The sequence below is a fragment of the Euleptes europaea genome, chromosome 10 (assembly GCF_029931775.1).
Source record: "Euleptes europaea isolate rEulEur1 chromosome 10, rEulEur1.hap1, whole genome shotgun sequence".
Taxonomy (NCBI): Eukaryota; Metazoa; Chordata; class Lepidosauria; order Squamata; family Sphaerodactylidae; genus Euleptes; species Euleptes europaea.
The window spans coordinates 16,993,216-17,018,134 of NC_079321.1; the positions used below are offsets into that span (position 1 = coordinate 16,993,216).

At 45.0% G+C, this 24,919-nt stretch overlaps 1 protein-coding gene across 1 annotated transcript in view; it reads left to right on the forward strand.

Moving 5' to 3' along the window:
• Window positions 1-863: 863 nt before the first annotated feature.
• Window positions 864-24,919, forward strand: part of FERMT1 (FERM domain containing kindlin 1) — a 29,803-nt gene continuing 5,747 nt past the window's right edge. The window contains exons 1-9 of the mRNA XM_056856038.1: window positions 864-1,011; window positions 3,803-4,036; window positions 9,887-10,027; window positions 13,387-13,600; window positions 15,710-15,812; window positions 16,712-16,819; window positions 19,543-19,671; window positions 21,328-21,377; window positions 23,126-23,250. Of these exons, the coding sequence (XP_056712016.1) occupies window positions 864-1,011; window positions 3,803-4,036; window positions 9,887-10,027; window positions 13,387-13,600; window positions 15,710-15,812; window positions 16,712-16,819; window positions 19,543-19,671; window positions 21,328-21,377; window positions 23,126-23,250 (1,252 nt within the window). The remainder of the gene's footprint in view (window positions 1,012-3,802; window positions 4,037-9,886; window positions 10,028-13,386; window positions 13,601-15,709; window positions 15,813-16,711; window positions 16,820-19,542; window positions 19,672-21,327; window positions 21,378-23,125; window positions 23,251-24,919) is intronic.

A 24,919-nucleotide genomic window follows, 5' to 3' on the forward strand; every position in this document is an offset into this window, starting at 1 on the left:
GGTTCCCAACCTTTTTTTGACCAGGGACCACTAGGACTTTTTTGTTCGGGGCAGGGACCCCAAGGTTCAAAATAAAAATTCCTGAGAATTTGAAAATAAACTTTAATCAAACCTGTGAGTTAAACATTAAGCTTAGAATAATATTTGAACATATATTTTTATAATAGAGGATTTTCAATGGAAAATATTCATTTATTATGGGTTTATAACTTTGTTTCGCGGACCTTAATTTAGTTCTCGCGGACCCCTGGGGGTCCACGGACCCCTGCTTGGGAACCAGTGCATTAGAGAGAGAGTTCCACCAGGCCAGGGTGGAAGCATGTTCCCACCATGTAAGTTATTATGCTAGAAACAGGATCAACTGCATGCTGTTGCATTTTCTAAAGGTAGCAGCTATGCTTTCTCTTCTAAAGCTGTTCATGCCGACAAAGATCTTTTTGCACTAAGCAAAATGCAGAGGTATTGAGACTGCCTCACACCTCCTCCCTTCTCTCTTAAGACTTACAAAATTGCTGCCTGTGCTTTTTCACTGTACCACGTAACATCCTTCCTGCCTTTCCTGATTTTCCCCCCTAAACATCTGGCTTATTGTTCAGATGAACTCAGAAACTTGTTCACTTTGTGGTGACTTTTTGGTTGGTGCTCATAAAGATACTACCTTACTGTTATGTTTGGATTTTTCCCCTTAACAGTCTGACGAGGCTACGGGGTTTTTTTACTTGGTAGACGTCTGGGGGGTGTCATATAACTCCACCACACTAGGATTGTTCTCAAGTATCGGACGTACAACAACTGTGTCGTGTTGTTTTTGAACAGATGTTGGCTTTTCTACCTTTTTGAGCCTCTTGAGTTTTGGGAACGCCATGATTTCATCCAATGAATACGGTCCCAATTCCTGGGAGCTCCTTGTTACTATTGACCATCAATATGAAGGAGAGCAGGAGTGCACACTTCGCGTTTCAGGGGATCTCCATGTTGGCGGAGTGATGCTGAAGCTCGTAGAACAAATCAGTAAGTAGATGTGTGATTTTTATTTATTATTTCATTTAAACCCTGCCTTTCTCCCCAATGAGTACCTAAAGCGACTTACATCCTTCCTCTCTCCTCCATTTTATCCTCACCACAACAACTCTGTGAGGTAGGATAGGGTGCAAGTTTGTGACCGGCCCAAGATCATCCAGGAAGCTTCCATGGCAGACTGTAGATTCGAACCTAGGTCTCCCAGATCCTGGTCTGACAGCCTAGCTGCCAGACCACATTTTCCATATATAGTTCATAAAGGCACCATAGCAGAGCAATTCATTGAATTTGAAACCATTCCTGGTTCTATTATTTATCACTGTTAATCTAATGACGCTTAATAGAAGACAAGAAGGCAGGTCCCTGCCCTGAGGAACTTGCAGTTTAATATATGTAATAGGAGAAATAACAGAGTGTGTGTGTAGGGGGTGGAATAGGCCTTCTTTCCCATTACAGATGCACACCCTTCATTTTAGTAGGAAAGAGGGAGTTGTGCCACCGGCATCCTCGAAAAGGCAGGGTTTGAAGAGAGATTTGGGAGGCAGTTTTGGGGTTAAGGAGCAGCAAGGGAGAAAGGTTAACAATGTTTGAATGCCCTCAGGGTATATAATCTGTTCTTGCATAGCTCTTTATAAAGATCAAAATGGATGAGAACGTTAACATAAAGAGCTGTGGGCAGAGACTCGTCCCAAGAAGTTTTTGTACTGGGACACAATGCAATTGTTCTTGTGTGCTGGGAACCATACTTTAGATTAATGATGGACAAGCTCCAATGGACACCAAGAATTTCCCTGTTAGTTCCTTTAAAGTAGTCAAGAAGAAGATGGCAAATGGGTAGGGCTGCGAAAAGACCTGAAAATCAGTGCATTTATCAGGTATTTCTTCCCTGCTTACAACCTCATTCTCTCCTCCATTTTATCCTCGTAACAGGATTCCCTTCGTTGCTAAAGAAGAGCAAAATAAGGTTTTAAAAGGTAAAGGTAGTCCCCTGTGCAAGCACTGGGTCACAGCAGCTCTTTGAACCTGTATTTCTCTCTCCTACATTTGAGTCATAGTTTAGCAGTGAAAAGGGGGGCGGCCAAGAATTTCTTTTACACACCCAATGGTTCTGACTAGTTTGAGACACCCCATTAGATATTATAAAGATAAAGGTCCCCTGTGCAAGCACCGGGTCATTCCTGACCCATGGGGTGACGTCACATCCTGACGTTTACTAGGCAGACTATGTTTTACGTGGTGGTTTGCCAGTGCCTTCCCCAGTCATCTACACTTTACCCCCAGCAAGCTGGGTACTCATTTTACCGACCTAGGAAGGATGGAAGGCTGAGTCAACCTTGAGCCGGCTACCTGAAACCGACTTCCGTCGGGATCGAACTCAGGTCGTGAGCAGAGCTTTTGACTGCGTCACGGCAGCTGAACACTCTGCGCCACGGGGCTAGTTACTAAATAAAAAATAAGATTAGCAAAATTAAATAAGGGGGGGGGACAGGGGAAGGGGAAGTTGACCAGCTGCCCCAGTCCCTTTTGGCCTTCTTGGAGAACTCTCAACTGTGAGGCTGCATCCACGTTCTCCTGGAATTTACTCTAGTGTGACACTACAGCAAATCATGAACATACGAACACATGAAGCTGCCTTCTACTGAATCAGACCCTCGGTCCATCAAAGTCAGTATTGTCTACTCAGACCGGCAGCGGCTCTCCAGGGTCTCAGGCAGAGGCCTTTCACATCACCTCCTTGCCTAGTCCCTTTAACTGGAGATGCCGGGGATTGAACCTGGGACCTTCTGCATGTCAAGCAGATGCTCTACCACTGAGCCACGGACCCTCATTCGCTACTGGATTCTCTTATCACCAATCCAATCACCAATGGAAAATCCAGTCTGCAGCAGTGGCTACTGTGCACAGTACCATAGTGTCCAGGATTGTGTTGGTGCAGCCGGAGAACAGAACGACTTGTGTCATTCTGTGATCCTTTTGTAGACTTTTTTTCTGTTACTGAATATGTCTGCTGGGATTTCTTGAGGAAGACCAGTGTGTTGGGAGAGGAGCTTTTCAACCTTTTTACCACATGCCATTTTCCTACTGAAAACGGCCCTTCCTGAGCAGCTTTCACTCCCTACTGGGGAAAAATGTAACTCCAGCAGTATTAAAAGTGGCTTGGGGCAGTGGCAGCAGCAAAAAGGTTAAATGTTCCTTCCTCCCCCCATACACACTGTATGTAAATCACAACTCTTAAGGGTTGCGTTCTGTAAAAGAAGCAAAAATATCTCAGAAAAGAGCTATAGAATACACATGAACACATGAAGTTGCCTTATACTGAATCAGACCCTTGGTCCATCAAAGTCAGTCTTGTCTACTCAGACTGGCGGCCGCTCTCCGGGGTCTCAAGCAGAGGTCTTTCACATCACCTACTGGCCTAGTCCCTTTAATTGGAGATGGCAGAGATTGAACCAGGGACCTTCTGCATGCCAAGCAGAGGCTCTACAACTGAGCCACAACCCCTCCCCAATAGAATTGGCCCATATGGGGATCGAACCCGCAATCTGGGCATTATTAGCACCGCGCTCTAACCAACTGAGCTAACTGGCCAGTTAGAATGACATGCAGAAGGCCGTCTTGCCCCAGAGACTGGCTGGCCAGTGCATGGATACGTTTGATGTTGAAATGTGTAAGCCACGTTCTGCGTTGGTTGGTGTGTTCAAAAGAAAGCTTTATGGCTGCTCTGTTTTCCCAATTTCTCGGTGCTCATGCTTGGCTCATTGTGCTCCTCCTCCCCCCCCAGAGGTATCGCAGGATTGGTCCGACTATGCACTTTGGTGGGAGCAAAGGCAATGCTGGCTTCTCAAAACCCATTGGACGCTGGACAAATACGGGGTGCAGGCGGACGCCAGACTCCTGTTCACCCTTCAGCACAAAATGCTGCGCCTCCGCTTGCCGAGCATGAAAACGGTGAGGCTGAACATCAGCTTCTCGTCAGTGGTCTTCAAGGTCGTCACAGACATTTGCAGGACCCTTGGTAAGTGCGGCACCTCCTGGCTTGTTAGTTCACTGCTGGACTAGGAGTTGCTTTGACGAAAAGCTAGGAAACCTTTATTATTTTTATTTTTCCAAACAACATAAAGACAACACATACAACCGACAACACACACTCCATATACATAGTCAATGCTCCATGCCTAAAACAGGATCTTAGTCTATGAGCAGAGATACCTCATTCTGTATTATCTAGCATTAATCTTTAAATCTTACAAGTAAATAAATCTTTTAAATCAAGCGGGGGCTATATAAAATTATCCTCCCCCCTCTAGCAAAATTAACCACCATGCAAAACTTAATAGTTACTGCCTTATACTTATATATCAATTACCATATCATCAAACATAATATCTAAACATAAATGGTTATACAAATTTAATATTATTAAATCTAATAAAGAGATATGCATATACATACCGAGCTACTTTCCACCACAGTGGCCTGCATTTGTAGCGCTACTAACACTGTTATATATTGGCTATAACTTTCCTTTCTGCAAGCTCCCTACACAGGGACTAATTTGCTACGTACTCTTAATACAATTTCCAATTCTGCTGAAATTCTTCCATCGGTCTTTTATTCACGATGTTTTGTCTATGCATAGAAAAGCTAGGAAACCTTCTGTGTGCATTTACAGTGCTGGAACTTAAGAATCCTAGCCAGTGGGTTTGGGGGCCTGGGGTATCGCAAAAGCCACGCGATCCATTGATAATGGTCATTTTCATTGTTGCAGTTGCATTGCAGCAAAGAGTCGATGACAAAAGATATGGTGAATGGGTTAGACATTGAGTGTGTCTAGGAATTTTCACAATGGCATCAGATCTATGAATTGTAGGATGTGGTTTTTCCAGCACAGAAACTGAAAAATCTGTAAAAATCGAGAGGATCTCAGTTTTAAAACCAGCCCCCTGTTCTCACTTTACTGCTGGGCCCACCTGTGTATTTTTAGCTTTTGTAGCTATAGGGGGAAAGCTTGAAAATGAGTTCATATCTTTGCTTTCCTTTTCCAGTCCCTTTCCCACACACACATGGGCATCTCTCACTTCCATCAGAACCCCCAAATTCTGTTAATACACACATTTTCAAATGAATAAACGAAACACAGTTCAAATATGATAATTTGCCGAGTTAATTCCCTTTGCAGGTAGGGTTTTTTACTAACATATTGAAGGTTTAGAGCATAAGTAAATATTTATATTATACTTCGTAGACATTATTGGAATTACTAAATATTTTTTGCAAAATATGCTTTAGCCGTTGTGGATGGATCACTGAGAGGTGAGTGATCGGGAGCGGCATTTTTGTGGATTTGGGACCAAACCCCACATGACTTTGAAGATCAACAATTGGAACTTGAGACATGAGATTAGGTGCTGAAAAGCAGCCATTATGGGGGGATCTGATATGGATCGAGGCCATGGTTTTGGGAAAGGGGAGGATAACTCTCTGCCCCTCCCTCACGGTTTTCCCCATTCATAAAAGCCCTTTCAAAGGGCTGCTCATAAATAGTAGTGAAAAAATGAATATAATACCAGTTGCTGTCCTTTTTTTTTCATTACTGGAGCTTAAAACAACCTGGGAGGCATTTTCTATGGGGGAAATGGCGCTCCGCATCTGATCCTTATTTAGGTTCCCGCAGCTATGGTTTAGGGGGAAATTACATGTCTGGAGTTCCAGTTTTGGAGTCAGGACCTGCATTAGGATCTTCCTGGCTTTTCCTTCCTCCAATAGTTCCTTCCTCCAATAGCCAGCGTGGTGTAGTGGTTAAGAGCGGTGGTTTGGAGTGGTGGATTCTAATCTGGAGAACCAGGTTTGATTCCCCACTCCTCCACATGAGCGGCGGATGCTAATCTGGTGAACTGGGTTGGTTTCCCCACTCCTACACATGAAGCCAGCTAGGTGATCTTGGGCTAGTCACAGCTCTTAGAGCTCTCTCAGCCCCACCTACCTCAGGGTGACTGTTGTGGGGAGGGGAAGGGAAGGTGATTGTAAGCCAGTTTGATTCTCCCTTAAGTAGTAGAGAAAGTTGGCATATAAAAACCAACTCTTCTTCTTCTTCACTGTACTTATTGTCTCTAAAAAGAGCCATAAAGGTTCCAGTCAGCAAATCTTCTTTTCAACCCCTGGGGAAGTGTATTTCTGGGGTTGATCAACAGCGGTTAACACCTTCCACTTCCAGGTTATGGGGTTTCAGCATCCTGCATAGTACAGTCTTAGAATGTGCCTCAGGTAATCATCTTTCTAATGGGGACTGAGGATGTATCAGACAACAGTTTCACTACTCTTTTGGATATTTTTGTATATTCAAATATTACTGTGGAGTAGTTTTGCCAGCACCGGGTGGGGAAATACCTGGGGAATTTGGAGGTGGAGCCTGAGGAGGACAGGGTTTAAGGAGGGGAGGAACTTCAATGGGGTATAATGCCATAGAGTTGAACTGCCAAAGCAGCTATTTTCTCCAGGCGAACTGCTCGCTGTCGCCTGGAGATCAGTTGTAATAGCGGGAGATCTCCAGCCACCACCTGGAGGTTGGCAGCCCTACTGTGGAGCGATCCACCATATTGGCTTGTGTGAATTCTGCCATTTGGTTTTATATTTCAGTGGTTTTACAGCTTTAAACAAGGTAAGATAAGGCTGTTTACTCAGTAAGTTAGATAAGTATAATAAAGGTCATTTACTTTTAGGCCCAAGGTTGGATATACTGTATGAAATTCCAGACTCTTTGTTCTGAGCAGAGGTTGTCACCAACAGACATGCAATTGCACATTCATGTTCTTTTATTTTACAAAATGTATATCCCGCTGAGGGGCTGTGGCTCAGTGGTAGAGCCTCTGCTTGTCATGCAGAAGGTCCCAGGTTCAATCCCCAGCATCTCCAGTCAAAGGGACTAGGCAAGGAGGTGATGTGAAAGACCCCTGCCTGTAACCCTGGAGAGCCACTGCTGGTCTGAGTAGACAAACTGACTTTGATGGACCGAGGGTCTGATTCAGTATAAGGCAGCTTCATGTGTTCAACACACCCAGAGTGGCATACAGCAGTAAAAACTGGGAGATAAGAAAAATTAAAATAATAAAAATAATTCAGCAATAGCAAGAAAGAGTAATAGAACCAGCAACCAAGACAAAAAAAAGTATGAAGCTCCCACTTAAAACCAGAAGTAAATTTCAACAACCACTGAAAACCTTTCACATTAAAAAAAGAAAAGCTTTTGGAAGGCTAAAACAATGATAAGGTGAGCTTCCTTGTGTGTGGGCGGGGGAGTGCTAGGTATTTTGTCACCCCATGCAGGCATCCTCCCTCTGTATGGAGAGCCAGTGTGGTGTAGTGGTTAAGAGCAGTTGTTTGGAGTGGTGGACTCTGATCTGGAGAACCTGGTTTGATTCCCCATTCCTACACATGAAGCCAGCTGGATGACCTTGGGCTAGTCACAACTCTCTTAGAGCTCTCTCAGCCTCACCTACCTCACAGGGTGTCTGTCGTGGGGAGGGAATTGTGAGTCGATTTGATTCTTCCTTAAGTGGTAGAGAAAGTCGGCATATAAAAACCAGGGTTCTTGCAGGCAATCCGAGCTCAAATATGGGTTTATATCAGCAAAGATAGTCCTTCAAGTACCCAGGTCCTAAATCATTGAGCGCTATTCCATGGATGGTTTGAGTGAAATCCATCTCAAAGATCGGTCTGTAAAGGTGAATCCATCTTTACAAAATCCGGAGTGGTTCTGAAATAGGCAGGATGGCTATGACATTAATTCATTTCTTTCATTTATACCCCACCTTTCTCCTTAATGGTGACCCAAAGTAGCTTACTTTGTTCTCCTCTTCTCCAGTTTATCCTCACAACAACAACTTGTGGGAGATGAGGCTGAGAGCATGTGACTGGCCCAAGGTTATCTAGTGGAACGGGTGTTTCAGACATGGGTTTCCGTGATCCTAATCTGACACTAACCACCACACACCACTGGCTTTCAATATGCAACTCATTCCACTGATTGGAATTTGGGTTGGTCTAGCAGTTTGAGGTCTCCTGTTTCAACCCAGGATATTCTAAGTTTGTCAGTTTCAGAATACCTCTAGAGTGATACACTCAGATCTCTAAAGGCATGAGAATGGATTGAAATCTGGAATTTGACACCAGAGACCATATCAACGGCAGTTCAGGATCTGCATTCCTAGTATATCTGTGTGTCACAATTGCTGTGGTGATAACCTCAGAATTGCTCAACTGGAATGCGGTTTCCAGTATTTGTCACCACAAATAATAGAAACACAGTAGATAAATTAGTTCAACTTGCAAAGGTTTCTGTGACCTAACTAACAGAATACCACCATTGTTTTCTGTGTTTGTCTTTTTCAAGAAAGGTAGGAAGTACCGGTGTTGTTTGCTGGTATTTATACATTTCTCGATATTCCTGCAATAGCAGAAGAAGTTTAATTGTGTACCTGATTTGTGTTCACCACAGAAATAAAACAGGTCCATTTCTTAGATGTTGGACCGCGTTCTTTTAATCACATATATGCCCCAAAATATCACCCCTCTGTATAGCAGCCATTAAACAGGCAAAGAAGAAGAAGAGTTGGTTTTTATATGCTGACTTTCTCTACCACTTAAGGGAGAATCAAACCGGCTTACAATCACGTTCCCTTCCCCACAACAGACACCCCGAGAGGTAGGTGGGGCTGAGAGAGCTCTTAATAGAACTGTGACTAGCCCAAGGTCACCCAGCTGGCTTCGTGCGTAGGAGTGGGGAAACAAATCCAGTTCACCAGATTAGCCTCCACTGCTCATGTGGAGGAGTGGGGAATCGAACCTGGTTCTTCAGATCAGACTCCACCGCTCTTAACCACTACATGCTGGCTCTCCTAGAATGCTAGTACTTCATGAGAAAAGAGATGACGTGGTATCACTGTCAGTGCTGGCAATTTGTAGGTAGTCAACACTCAAAGGCAAGATATGAACTATGACTCTGCCGTTGTCCCACGTTTATTGGGGATTTTGCGGGCAGTGATTAGGCAGGAGACACGTGTTTAAATCTAGACGTGCCCTTATCTTGTAGAAAGAAGGAAGAAGTGGGGTACGACATAACTAAAGGATGGTGGAAGAGGGGCAGAAGGTGAGCACCCTGGAGCGCACCTCCTTCCAGCAGTTCTCCCCAAGAGTTTTTCTTCAGCCAAGCTCACTTTCCTTATCTTAGCCTGAGCTGAAGAGAGGGACAAGCAGGGAGGTAAGGTGTATGGGAGAGAGGAAGATGTCTGCTCCCCTCTCTCCCACACGTTTAAACTGTAGCCCCACCACCTTCTTTCTACATGGGTGAGGCATATTTGAGTTTAAACCTGTGGTTCTGCTGCCACAGTATCTAGTTTGGCCCTAATATCATGTTCTAACACTTATTGGAAGGTCAGCGTCTTCCATGAACAATCCACAATTTGACATGTTGTATACTCATGACGAAAACTGTTGCTCAGAGTAGTAAGGCTTCCTGTTGAGATTAGTGGTAAGCCTTATTGGTTCTAAACTTATAGGTGGTATTTTCTGGAAGTACAGCCTTACTATCATGAAGGTGTCCTGGAATCGCAAACTATCGAGAATTGTAGATTATGTGTACTACTGTTCATTGTGGCTTCATAATAGCAGTATCTTTGTATGATGACACTACCTTTGAGTGAGGCACATTTCTTGTTGTTGAAAAATGTATTGTGAGAGGGATTGGGGTGGTTTCTAAAAGATCCAAATTTACAAATAGGTAGATCTCTGACTAAGATAATCCATTGTCCTTTTTAGTCTGTTCTTTTTAAAAGGTGTTGTAACTCTGCCTTCTAAAATTCTGTCACAGGTATCAGGCGAGCAGAAGAACTTTCTCTGCTGAGACAATCGGAAGACACAAAAAAGAAAAAGAAGAAGGACAAGAGCAAAGAACCAGTCATAGAAGATATTTTAAATGTGTCCCACTCCCCAGGGAGTTTAGGATTGCCAGGTAAGAATCTGAAAGTTGATTTTACTGAGTTGATTTTATAAAAAGTGAACAAGAAAGATGAACGGGTTCTTTGCTGTTTGCAGCTGTTTAAAAAGATGTAGGGCCTTCAACAGTGGATGAGCCAGTTAAGTTGAGAGAAGGTTCTTTAGGCTGGAAGCAGCCTTCAGACTTTGCTCAGCAGAGCAGTAGGAAAGGATCCCACCCCCATGGGTCTGGCCAATCCTCATTTCCCCCCCCCCCCAAATAACCTTCTTTTTGTTTGCTAGCATTTCAACAGCTTCACAGGTAGACATTATGGAGTTTGGGGCATTTGGAACCGAGTTGGGGGTGGGGGAGCTAGCGGCCTGAATCAGAATCGTGGTTAAGGTCAAGAATGCGAAGTAGAGTGAGAAGCCAACCAACATCAGTGTGGACATTATAGAAAGTCGGAACCAAAAAGTCAGTCTCTAGGAAGAGCCGGTGGTTAGCTTGGTGAACCATGGCAGAGGTAGGATGGTGTTCAGTTGTATGCCAAAGAGCTGGTCAGTGGTCAGGCCAGAGTCAAGACTGAACAACTTTCTGAGTTTAGAAATAGATGCTTCGGTCCCGAAAAGTCCATAAATGCAAGCTGGAAGGCGTACTATCCGTTTCACTGTGCTATCTTACGCTCTGTCTATCATGTTTTTATGTAGTGCTTCCTCCAAGGAGTGCAGGGTGGTGTGTATTGTTGCTCATTTTTATCCTCACAACAGCCCTGTGATTGTAGCTTAGGCTGAGAGAGAGTGACCACGCAGTGAACTTCAGTGGCAAAGTGGGGATTTGAACCTGGGTTTCCCAGATCCTAGGCTGACCCTCTAACCACTGCCAGCATGGTGAGAGTGGTTAAGAGAGGTGGTTTGGAGCAGTGGACTCTGATCTGGAGAACCGGGTTTGATTCCCCACTCCTCCATATGAGCGGCGGAGGCTAATCTGGTGAACTGGATTTGTTTCCCCACTCCTACACACAAAACCGGCTGGGTGACCTTGAGCTAGTCACAGTTCTTTCATCCCCACCTAGCTCCCAGGGTGTCTGTTGTGGGGGGTGGGGAGGGAAGGTGATTGTGAGCCGGTTTGATTCTTCCTTAAGTGGTAGAGAAAGTCAGCATATAAAAACCAACTCTTCTTCTCCTTCTTCACTGTACCTTGTTGTCTCTCAAAAGAGCCATAAAGGTTCCACTCAGCAAATCCAGTCACATCAGTTTCACTGCTTGTCTGGGGCAGAGCAATGTGGTTGGACAAGCTAAGCTCTGATCCTACTGTTTCTTCATCTGTTATTGCATCTCTTCTATAGCTTCTCTGTTCAAAGCAGGTCGCATCAGTTTTGGGAAGGAAGGGAGTATGTTATAGCCCAGTCTTGTCAGATCTTGGGCACTAAGCAGGGTCAGTCCTTGGATAGGAGACCACCAAGGAAGGCTCTGCAGAGGGAGGCAATGGCAAACCACCTCTGCTTCTCACTTACCTTGAAAGCCCCTTGCCAGGGGTCACCATAAGTCGGCTGTGACTTGACGGCACATCACACATGCACACATCAATTTTTACTGCTAGATTAATTGAGGGAACTTTTGTTGTCTCTCCTGAAAGGCAGTCCTGTGCTGTTTCTTCAGAGCTTTGTGTGCTGGTGCATAGAAACTGAGAAGACAGCAGAAGTTACAAAGCTCTCTGCCTAACCATTGCACGTGTTCCCCCCGGGTGCATTAATGTGGCACAAAGGCCTCCATTCTTCATTTGCTTAATGACCTCCCCCCTCAAAAAAAAAAAAACCTTTGCAATCCCAATGCCTTCCTCTGTACGTTCCAACAGAGAAAACAGTTTTGGTGTAAGGCATTGCAAAGGTCTGTCTGCACCCTCACACTTCTGTTCACTGTCCTGACCCTTTTTGTTTCTTAATGTATGGTTTTATTGTTGGCTCAGAGCTGCTTTGGGAAATTCCATGAGCAGGCATCCTTCCTGCAGCACATACAAGTTTCCTCTTCCTGTAATAACTGCAGCCTTTTAATTTGTCAGGAGACATCAAGCTTGGTTCTATTCTTTTTTAAAAAAATAATGAAACAATGGTGAGATCTGGTCACAGACACGTACTTTCTCTCTTTATGACGTACTACGTTTTCAAGAATGTGCCAGATTTGAGAAAGGGAGGATGATGTGACAGGAGGCACTCTGGAATCTGTAGCTATGCACACAGTAGGACTGCCAACCTCGAGGTGGTGGAAGGAGATCTCCCGCTATTACAGCTGACCTCCAGGCGACAGCAAGCAGTTCGCCTGGAGAAAATGGCTGCTTTGGCAGTTCAACTCTATGGCATTATAGCCCACTGAAATTCCTCCTCAGGCTCTACCCCCAAAATCTCCAGGTTCATCCTGACCAATGCAGTGTGCAGCAGAACTATGACATCTTGCAATTTGGATGTTATGCCTCTGTTGATGCACCCCAAGATCGCATTAGCCTTTTTTGTCGTTGCATCACACTGGCTGCTCATATTTAACTTATGGTCCACCCGTACCCCAAGATCTTGTTCACACACAGTGCTACCCAGAAGTGTATCCCCCATCCAGTATGCATGTCCCTCATTTTTGTTACCCAGATGCAGAACTCAGCACTTACCCTTGTTGAATTGCATCTTGTTCACATCCGCCCACTTTTTCCAGTGTGTTCAGATCTCATTGAATTCTATCTCTGTCTTCTATCTCCATCACCCTCAGACACAGCCCAAAAGTCTTATGAAAAGAAATCGCATTACTTTACTGTTCGCGTAAATGGACTAACAATAGGTGCTTTCCTATGTGTGCCCACATCCCTACTTCCATTTATACCTCTCCCTTCCTCTAAGGAATTCAGGGTGGTGCACATAGCCCCCCCCCCCCCGCCTGTTATATCTTCACAACAGCCCTGTGTAGTAGGCTACTCTGAGGTACTGACAGAAAGTGACTAATCTGAAGTCACACTCTCCTCCCTTTCCTCCTACAAAAAGAGAATGCAGAATTTTTAGCCACACACCATTGAAGTTTTTTCAGCACCCTGGGTGACTAAGGCCCCTGGACGTTGCTCCCTCTAGTCCCGCCCCTCTAGTATCTGGAAATGTGTGTGTTTGTGTGTGAGGGGGGCCCACTGAAAGCCATTTTGCCTAGGTCTGCCAAAACCTGAGGCCACACCTCTTGTTTTACTACTAAGGCTAAACTTTAATATTATGCCTGTAGAGCACTTAGATGACTGTACAGATTCCTGTAAACTCTATATGATCTTGTAACCATAAAGTTCTGCCTCTTCATAGAAAACGTTCTTACTGTTTTGACATCAGGTGCTGTCACAGACTGACCAATTTGCTTCCTGTCTTAATATTCCAGCAAGTCCTGGCTTGTACAGCAAAACCATGACTCCTGTTTACAGTCCCACCAGCAGTACGCCTGACTCTTCAACACTTGCGTGGTTTGGCGACAGCCCGCTGGCCAAACAGAACTGGAACAACCTTGCTTCCAGCACCCCCATTTGTACACCAGCAACGCTTGCCGAAATATACCAGCCCCGAACTTTAGTTGACAAGGCGAAACTCAGCGCTGGGTAAGGGGGTGCTTCTGTTAAGCATTTGGGAGGGGCCGTGGCTCAGTGGTAGAGCCTCTGATTGGCATGCAGAAGGTCCCAGGTTCAGTCCCCGGCATCTCCAGTTAAAGGGACGAGGCAAGTAGGTGATGTGAAAGACCTCTGCCTGAGACCCTGGAGAACCACTGACGGTCTGGGTAGTCAGTACTGACTGTAATAGACCTGGGGTCTGATTCAGTATAAGGCAGCTTCATGTGGATTAGCCAGTTCTGAAGAGGATGGATGTTTGTTCGAGGTGTTTTCCGTTCAGGAATCTTCAGATGCCTATAATTCCTTTGAGCCCCCCAAAATAGACTTGTTTTTTATTTAGATCAGGAGTCCCCAGTGTGGCGTCCACCACCTTTTCTGATGTCCACCAAGTCTTTGTCCAGCAAGGCTTCTGATTAGCTACTGGAGATTTAATTGGCTGTGCAGATTTTAAACGTTGCTTTGGCAGCAGCTTCCACCACATCACAAGGATCTGCACTGTGTTACTGAAGTTAAGCTGTGGCAATCAGTTTGTGGCTGGCTCCTCCTCCTCCGGCGACCATTTTGCGACAGCCATTTTGTTTCTGCGCCCACCACACCGTGTCAGAATTCCAGATGTGCTCGCAGGCTCAAAAAGGTTGGGGAACCCTAATTTAGATACTTATACCCTGCATTTCTCCCCAACGGGAACCCAAAGCGGATTTCATTGTCATCCAAAAGTGGCTGTCATTATCACTACAGTGCTGTCAATGTATATGTCCCTGTACTTTGGTATTGAAGCAAAAGTGTAGGGGGTAATCTTTGCCTGAAGGTCCTTAAATCAAGATTTCCTCAATAGAGGGAGAGGTCCATAGAGAGAAGGTAGAGACCAGTGGGCCCTGACCTCAGTGACCCAAGTTAGCCCAATCTTGTCAGATATCAGAAGCTGAGCAGGGTTGGCCTTGGTTAGGCCTTGGATGCAAGACTACCAAGGAAGTCCAGGGTTGCTACACAGAGGCAGGCAATAGCAAACCACCTCTGAACGTCTCTTGCCTTGAAAAACCTATGGGGTCGCCCTGAGTCGACTGCGATTTGACGGTCCTTTCTACCACCAAAGACAAGAGGTAGCCCCTTAAAACACCAACAAAGGATGGCAAATTTGGCTTAGTTTTTGGTAGAAACAAGGACTAAGAAATTAAGTCCTGAAGAAGGGTTTGAAGGCTGTTAAGCAGGTCTGGATCTGGCCAGTGCCTGAACAGGCATCCTTTTAGCAACCTTCAGGTGCTAGGCTGGGAAAAAGGAAATGTAAGAAAGCTATAAAATCGTGCCAGGTCTTTTGTAGCCTTGAACGAGGCTTTCCTTAGTGAGTGAGGTTTCTGTGTCCAAAATCACTCCATAGCATCCTCCATGGTCATCGGCGTCCCGAATGGACACTTCCCCCCCTTATATCTTCTGTCTATTTTCACATCTGTCCCATTGCAACCCTGTATGTAAAGTGCCATCAAGTCACAGTCAACTTATGGTGACCCCCTAGGGTTTTCAAGGCAAGAGACACACAGAGGTGGTTTGCCATTGACTGCCTCTATGTAGCAACCCTGGACTTCCTTGGTGGTCTCCCATCCAAGTACTAACCCAGGCCAGTCCTGCTTAGCTTCTAAGACCTGACAAGATCAGGCTAGCCTGGGCCATCCAGGTCAACTCTAGAAATATTTAAACTAGCAATTGTTAAAATATCCCAAGAATGTCAGAAGACATCTTTAAAATAGATTTAAAATATCCTATGTCAGAATGATTCATGGAATTTAGTTGTGTGTCAGTTTGCCTGAATGTTTACATGTGCAAAACTATATTCTATATTATTGTACCTACAAGAGAGTGAAGTTTGGCTCCTCATTTTGCAGAATGCAGTGGCTATGAGACATAGAAAATTCTCCCCACTCCCTGACCCATATTCTGTGTATATTCCTAGAATTGAAACACTTCATAGTAATTAAAAAGCAACAGCTTGTCATGGTCAAATATCAGAGATGAACGGCTTGCTTCCTGATGGGTTACTAAATTTCCCTTTCAGCTCGGCTCGGTAGAATTCATTTTGTGTGTGCACACATGTTTTCCTTCTTCCAGGTGGCTAGATTCCTCTCGATCACTTATGGAACAAGGGATCCAGGAGGACGATCAGCTGCTGCTACGCTTTAAATACTATACATTCTTCGATTTGAATGCAAAAGTAAGAAACTCGCAGACTTTCCTTCATAGTTTGTCATCATTTCTAGCATGTCAGATAAAAAGCTTGTCTAGGCGTGCATATTTTATCTAAATCTTGGTAACCCACTGTTGGTAGTTATCCAGGTGTGTTTGGTATTACCAATGGAAAAAGACAGGTATGGTATGGATACCTGTCTTTTTCCATTGCAAATGTTAACCCAGCTATGGGAAGAGAGCAGTTTAAATCAGTGAACTGGCACGGGAGTAGGGTTGCCAACCTCTAGGTGGTACCTGGAGATCCCCCACTATTTTAGGGTATATTGCCATATTCAGCCTCCAAAGAAGCCTTTTTCTCCAGGAGAACTAATCTTGAGATCTCATAACCCCAGGAGGTTATAAATAACACTCAGTTCATGCATGAGTTGATATGACATGCTCCTGTGTGTATAGTGGTGCAGGCAAAAGAGAAGGGTTTAATTCCTCACCCCCATGTAGAGTTGCCATCTTTGGATTGGGAAATACCTGGAAATTTTGGGGTGAAGCCTGGGGAGGGCAGGGTTTGGGGACGAGAGGGACCTCAGCATGAAACAGCCCGCCATCTTCAGACTAGCCCTGTTGCATAGAATCAGACCTGCGTGCTCACGTGGTGATGCTGCCTCCTTCCCAGCTCAGGAGGCAGAAAGCATGACCCTAAGGCATGTTTACCAAGAGGCAGTTCAGTGGAGCTCACACCCCAACGCAAATGCGCCGGGTTGCCTAAGAGATTAAAAAAAACATTTGACAGGAATGATGGGAGGTAGCAGGGGTGTCTCCTACGAAACACTAGAATGTAAAGCCATAACTTGGAGGCGTGCTTGTTTGAAATCTTGACAGCAACTGGTTTAGGACTCCCCTCTAAGCACCGCAATTTTTTTTTGCCAGTACGATGCGATTCGGATCAACCAGCTGTACGAACAGGCCCGGTGGACTATTCTGCTGGAAGAAATCGACTGCACGGAGGAAGAGACCTTCATCTTTGCTGCATTGCAGGTATGTACTTGAGCATTCAAGTTGCCAAACCAGTTTTCCTGGCAGGGCAGGCGCCAGCTAAAACATGAGCATGGTGAAGGGAGTCTGTATTGACTGTTCTGTGTGAGCCCTGTTCACACACACGCACACACACACACTGCTTTCAATAGCAATTGACTGACTTACTCTTGCAAACTCCATTTGTACCCATGTAAATTATTAACAGATTCCCCAATCCTATACAGGTTGAGTATCCCTTATCCAGACTGCTTGGGACCAGTATTTTGGATCTTTCCGCATATTGGAATATTTTAGAATTTTTGCATATGCATAATGAGATATCTTAGGGATGGGACCCAAATTCATTTATTTATTATATACGCTTTATACACATAGCCTGAATGTAATTTTAAACAGTATTTTTAATAATGTGTACACTAAGACAGCAAAGGTGTAACTATCTCACCAGAATATCTGTATCAGCTGTTAAAGAACACACATGAACACATGAAGCTGCCTTATGCTGAATCAGACCCTTGGTCCATCAAGGTCAGTATTGTCTACTCAGACTGGCAGCGGCTCTCCAGGGTCTCAGGCAGAGGTCCTTCACATCGCCTACTTGCCTAGTGCCTTTAACTGGAGATGCCGGGGATTGAACCTGGGACCTTCTGCATGCCAAGCAGAGGCTCTACCACTGAGCCACAGCCCCTCCCCTAAGAAGAGAGGCAACAAACAAACTAACAATGCCAGGCTTTTCGTCTCTACCTGTGATGCAGCGTTCACTGTATTTTCTTTTTTTAGGTGAGAGGAAACATTGAAAGCAGGCAGCACGGATCTGCCTGTATGCCAGCTCGAAGGGTCCAGTTTTCGGATCAGTCCAGATAAGGGATATGCTACCTGTATGGCATTTGGTGGTTAAACTTTTGTAAAGCCACTCAAACCATGCTAAAACTGCCCAATATCCTGGGGTGGGGATAGTTATGCACTCCAGTTCCCAAAGCAGCCAGAAGTTGTAGAAGCCACACTGTGGGGTTTCATTTCCTTTGGACGAGAGACTCCAGGAGACTTATAAGGACTACAATGTCTGCCTTATTTTCAGGCTATGCAAATGGATGCAAGTAGACACTCTTCTAGGTGGCAGCAGATCCCTGACTCCTACATTTGATCCATAGGCAGCCAGATGTGCAGCCCCCACCCATGATGGACCCCAATTTGCAACTCCAGCTAGCAACTGTCAGCTCCCAGTCTGTCTGCTTTGTCCATTCAAATTCTTCCTTTTCTTGTACACAGCTGCAGAGCCCTTGTTTCTGACTCTGCCCCAGAGGTGAATGGCCCATTCAAGAAATATTCCACAGTTGTTAAAGGAACATTCTTCTGTAGCCAAAACCATAGAGATCAATTTTCTTTTTGCTGGACCCTTGGTGGGATAAACACATGAAGCTGCCTTATACTGAATCAGACCCTAGATCCATCAGAGTCAGCATTGTCTACTGAGACCAGCAGCAGCTCTCCAGGGTCTCAGGCAGAGGTCTTTTCACATCACCTACTTGCCTAGTCCCTTTAACTGGAGATGCTGGGGATTGAACCTGGGACCTTCTCCATGCCAAGCAGATGCTCTACCACTGAGCCACAGCCCATCTCCAAAGCAAGAGACGTTCAGAGGTAGTTTGCCATTGCCTGCCTCCCCGTCACACTCCTGGTATTCCTTGGAGGTCTCCCATCCAAATACTTGCCAGGATCGACCCTGTTTATCTTCTGAGATCTGACGAGATCAGGCTAGCCTGAGCTATCCAGGTCAGGATAGAGATAGATACATCATCAATATTCAGATCAACACAGTACACGCTTAAGTTTCAAACAGAGGAGACGAAGATCACCTTTCTTGTCCCATCCATAAAATGCAAACTGCATGCTCTTGCATCCTCAGTTTGTCTCTGGACTGTGCAGAAAAGACTGAAGGGGTGTAACCCTTCAGCCTTAGCTCAGTTCTGCAATGCAAATGCAAAACTGGACTCCCTGCTTTGCTTCATGTTTTAAAGGGGGGGGGGAGCCATTTGTCTCCACTTCATTTTTGCCCAAAACATCCAGCTAAATATCCTTTTCTCAAAGCTGATCCCCAATGTACAAGGTGTGAGAAGCCAGTACGGCGACTTCCACTTTGGAAGAAGCTCCCTAGTCAAGTTATGTACTGACAATCTAAATTTCCTCTGAGTGTAAGGTTTTCAGACCTTTTGTACTTAATACAATATCTTGTACAAAGTTGGCAAAAATGCAGGTAAGCATGTCAGTCCACTAGAAGACATACAAATAGCAGCAGTAGCACACCGCATTTTATCTGAACCTGCTCAGTGTTACAAAACAGTGAGCTGATTTTCAAAGTTTGAATCGTGGATTGGTGCTGTGGAGCTCCCTGATAGGATTTAGAAGGATGGCCCTTGTGGTATGCGCAGGCAGCAAGCCAGGGCCTCTGGAATGTGGGCGAGCGCATCACCTAGGCGATCTTGTTTCAAAACAAGACAGGAGTGATACATTCATAAGAAAGCAGCCTGGATTTTGCTTCCTGTATGTCAGGTTAGGATTTTGCATGGCACCCAGGTCTAAAGAATGGGACTCTATTGTTGCTAATTTACTTGGGGGTGGGGTTCTTTCCTCATCTACTGGTATTTTATGGCAAATTCATCCTGCATACGAAGGACATGAATTACATCAAGTCCACCTCTGTATTTTTATCTCTGTTTTTGTAGTACCACATCAGCAAGCTGTCATTATCAGGGTCGCAAGACTTCACAGCTGAAACTGAAACAGATGAAGTGGAGGCTGCTCTTCTGAATCTGGAAGTAGCTCTAGAAGGTGGAAAAACTGAGAGTATTTTGGTATGTCATGTGTTTGAGTCTATGGGTCAGAAATTCAAGACAAGGGTGGGCATAGAAGAGAGAACTTTTACTTGTTTCAAGTGATTTCTCAAACAATGCCCAACAGGGAAAGCCCCCCCCCAAGAGTTTCATAATCACATTCCACCTTCCCCTTTAGGCACAGGTATCCTTAGGGTTGCCAGCTCCAGGTTAGGAAATACCTGGAGATTTTGGGGGTGGAGCCTGAGGAGGGTGGGGTTTGGAGAGGGAAGGGACTATTGTTGAATGTTGTAGCTTTGGATTACACACATTAACAGATCACTTCAGGATACAATGGTTCCATATTAACATACCATACCCTCATTAGCACATTATCTTGATACTTACAGGACAATGATTAGCACATTACTTTTGCAGGACAGTACTCAGCTCAAACCCAACCCCTTTCTGACTATATATTACTCTTCCTACACCCTTGACACTGAGAGACACTGTCCTTCAGTGTTACTTCTCTGAAGATGCCTGCACAGCTGCTGGCGAAACGTCAGGAAAGAAAATTCCAAGACCACGGTTACACAGCCCGGATAACCTACAAGAACCAATGAACTCTGACTGTGAAAGCCTTCGACAATATTTTTGTTTATTGTTTATATGTTTGTGCACTTATTGTTTGAATACAGCACACTTTTGTACTATATATAGCGGGGTGTTTTTCTGCTGCTAATTCTTGTCACCACCTGGAGGTTGGCAACCCTGGGTATCCTATTAAATACTTGGTTTCAATCCACCAGAGTGTTTCCATGTATGGAATGATTTCTACCCATGCACATGAATTTCTCGCCTCCCCTCTGCTGTTACAGCCCCAAAATGCCGTACTCCATAGCAGCAGGAAGGATGTGGAGAAAAACATGTGCTCTAGGGGCAGAAATCATTCCATCCATAGAAATGCTCCCGTCATTCTAAGCCAATTATTTATTTATTTTTATTTATACCCCACCTTTCTCCCCAATGGGCACCGAAATCAGCTTTCATCATTCTCCTCTCCTTCATTTTTATCCCCAAAACAACCCTGTGAGGTAGGTTCAGCCAAGTGTGTGACACTGAGCCCAAGGTCACCCATGGCAGAAGTGGGGATTTGAACTTGGAGTCTTCCAGATCCTAGTCCAGCACTCTAACCCCTACACCATACTGGCTGTGATCTTTTGACGGTGACCTTTACTCGGCTGTGACTTAGAAAAATAAAATTTGTATCTACTGTTTTACTAAAAAAAAAAAAAAATTTTCCATATTCCATCTCTCCTAGATTTAATGAGCTCACTGTTTGAGTTCCTGTGTGCATTTTGTTTAGGTGCTCATCTAAATTTGCTCGCAGCCTGTTGTCAAGCTGGGATTTTAAAAATGTTATGGGCTGGGTGGCAAAAGACAGACAGCGCTTTCACACGTACTGAATAATGCACTTTCAATCCATTTTCCATGCACTTTAACGATTGTTTGCAAGAGGATTTTTCCCTTTCACACAATAAAATCCAGCTGCAAAGTGTATTGAAAGTGGATTGAAAGTGCATTATTTGGCATGTGTGAAAGTACCCAGAAATTGTAATGTGGACTGATGAAACAATGTGTGTCACTTATACCTAAGAATTGTATTAACCTAAAAGATGCCTTGGCTATTCCTAGGAGGACATCACGGACATACCAAGACTTGCAGATAACCTCAAGTTATTTAGGTAAGTAAAAACAAATTAAGCAACTAGCAAAGAAGTATGATAACGATGTCTTTAGCTTTATCTGACCATGCTTTTTTGAACTGATCCTGAATGTAATCCTAAACAGAGCTGTATATCCTCCTAAGACCATGGCCTTCAATAGTCCTAGAAGGGTGTAACTGCTTAGCATTGTGTTGTAATTATTCTCAGTGAGGGACCACTAGCGTCTAACCTGCTTACGTTAAAAAGTTGCAGAAATTCCGTATTCCTAGTAAAGCTGAATAGTTTTTATCATATCAAATGTCATTTCGGTAGAAACACACAGATGTACAAGGATTTCCCATCCTGTGGAAATTCTTGGTTTTTTATTGGACAAACTTCCAGTCTTCTGTGCACATGGAGAAATGAGCAAACTAGGGAGATGGTGGCCTCTCCTTCTTTGGAGGTTTTTAAGCAGAGGCTAGATGGCCATCTGACAGCAATGCTGATTCTGTGAATTTAGGCAGATCATGAGAGGGAGGGCAGGAAGGGATGAGTCAGTGCTCAGCTCTCATCGCCCTTTCTTGCATGCCCAGGGTAATGCCGATGACCACTTTGGGGTCAGGAAGCAGTTTTCCTCCAGGCCAGATTGGCCAGGGATCCTGGAGGTTTTTTGCCTTCCTCTGGGCATGGAGCAGGGATCACTGAGGGAGTGGGAGGTAGTTGTGAATTTCCTGCGTTGTGCAGGGGGTGGACTAGATGACCCTTGAGGTCCTTTCCTGCTCTTTGTTTCTGTGTTTCTAGTTGTTATTATTCATTGTTAACTTCATTTATGGTCCACCTTTCTCACCGAGACTCAAGGCGGATTACAAAATACGAGAAACTATTCACGCAGGCAGCATAGACCTCCAGTCAGGTACACAATTGGACTAGAATTACAGAACAGGAAAACAGGGCAAGCCAAAAACTGTCTAAGGGCAACCAAGACTATCTGAGGCCTGACATACCTTAGTGAGGAAAGGAGGTTTACAAAGGTAGAGGACATTGTAGTAAAAAGGAAGGGGATGCGTACATTAAACATGGCAGTAGACTACACTATTATCCCTTATAGAAGTAATGAATGCAGCAACCGGTGAAATATCAGGTCACACCAAGATACACCAAGCGTGGAATGTGAAGGACAGTGTGCTCCACATCACAGTGCTATCTATAACAGCAGCACACATGCATTGTGCACATGCCCATTTTGCCAGCATCCTATTGTCCTGAGTTGATGTCTAGGTACTAAACTGGGAGCGGGGGGTGGGGAACTGAGGGCGGAAACACACGGCTTTAGCCTCCTTTAATCCCTGTTTCAGCCAGGATTCAGCCAGGATCGAACGCATGCGTTTCGCCGAACGTGCGTTCGATCCTGGCTGAATCCTGGCTGAAACAGGGATTAAAGGAGGCTAAAGTGACCGTGCGTTTTCACCCTGAGATCTGGACATGCATTTGAGTTCAGCCAATCATAACGACTGCATCTGTGGCCCAGCAGATAAGCCTGCCTTCAATTGGCTCTGCAGGGCTTGTCGTTGCCCCAAGGATGGATAAGAAGGTGTAAAATAATTCATCCGCTTTGAGAATATTTCTGAGTTTTGTTTGCTTCTCTTAGAAAGGTAACTAAAACTACCTCCCACACACATACACGCACACAAATCTGCTCAAATCAAGAAACGGGCTGTACTCGAAACTTTTCTGATGCGCAGGAGAATGAACTAATCAGAGCTCATACAGTTATTGTTTCCTTGCAGATCCAAAAAGCTAACGCTGAAAGCCTTCAAGGAATATTGGTTTGTCTTCAAGGACACGTCAGTTTCATACTTTAAAAATAAGGAAGCTGAACATAGAAAGCCCATTGAGAAACTGAACCTAAGAGGTAAGGGGTGACTTTTCATATTTCATTTAGAAATTAAAGCTCCTTTTACTGGCTGCCAGACAGGAATCCCTGGCACAGTGCACTTTGCAAACTTCTACTTATGGCGTAAACATGAGCCCCAGGCATGGTTCACATGTAACACCAAACCACTGGATCGTTGGGCTCACATGTTCCCACTCTCTCTCGTCGCATCTCCTTGCATGTAGCAAGATAATTAGCTGTTTCCAGATTTGCAGCAAATCGCAGTTGGCTGTTATGTCCAAACCGACAAACCGCGGCTTGTGCTTTCCTTGCACACCAGTATTCCAACTGTGTATTTGATGCTGGATGGCAGGAAAAACGCAAACCAGAGTTTGCCAGCTCAGATGTAAAGAAAAACTCTGGTTTGCTACAAAAGCACACATTGCTAATTCAATCGTGGGAGGGCGCAGGCCTGTGGAGCCCCTCCCCAAACTCATTCATGTAGCTACCAACCATTGTTTACAGTTATGTCTGTACAATGCCGATGTAGCTCTGCTATTGTACAATGTTTCGGTGGAGTCTGTTGTTTTATAAGTTGTTAATGCTTGGAGCATTAGGTAACCCACAGTAAATAAAGAATGATATTACAACTATGGGCTGGAACCTATACTGGCGTGTTTCTCTGGCGCCAGCGTGTCACTGTGAGGTGATGGTTTCTCTTGGTGCAGGTGATGACACAAGATGCCCTTGCGCCAACACAAGAGCATCTCGCACGGCTGGAAAGCACCATTTGCTGGAGGAATGTGCCAGAAGAAAACATTGGTACAGGTGGAGAGGCAATATAAGGCCCAAGCGAATGTAGTATGCTTGATAGGAAATAAGTCATTATGGCCAAATCCCGATGGTCAGGCGAGAAAATGGACGACAGGACTGGTAATCCATGTGATTGTGAGATTCTAGAGCAGGGGTCCCCTTTTTGAGCCTGTGGGCACATTTAGAATCTTGACTAGGGTTGCCAACCACCAGGTAGTAGCTGGAGATCTCCCACTATTACAACTGATCTCCAGCCGATAAGAGATCAGTTCCCCTGGAGAAAATGGCCACTTTGGCAATTGGACTCGATGGCATTGAAGTCCCTCCCTTCCCCAAACCCTGCCCTCCTCAGGCTGCGCCCCAAAAACCTCCCACCGGTGGTGAAGAGGGACCTGGCAGTCCTAATCCTGACACAGGGTGGTGGGCACAGCAACAGAATGGCTGCCACAGAAGGGCAGAGCCAACCACAAAATGTTAGGAAGCGAGGTGACGCATAACTCTCACAGCAACTCTTCCACATTTGAGGCAGAAGCTCTGCTTAACAGGATGTCTTTTAGTTTGCACAGCCAATCAGAAGCCCTGCTGGGCACAAGCCCACCTGCCCTTGCCCACTTTCAAAAAACACTTGGCGGGCACCAGGAAAGGTGTTGGCGGATGCCATGTTGGGGACCCCTGTTCTAGAGGATTCCCTCCGGCCTACAGTCTAATGGCCAGTGCAGTGTAGCAGTCAGAGCATTTGACTAGGAACTGGGAGGCCCAGGTTCCAACCCCTGTTCTGCCATGGAAGCTTGCTGGGTGACCTTGGGCCAGTCACACACGCGTAGTCTAGCCTACTTCATATGTTGATTGTGAGGATAAAATGGTGGAAAGGAGACTGATGTAAGCCACTTCCCCA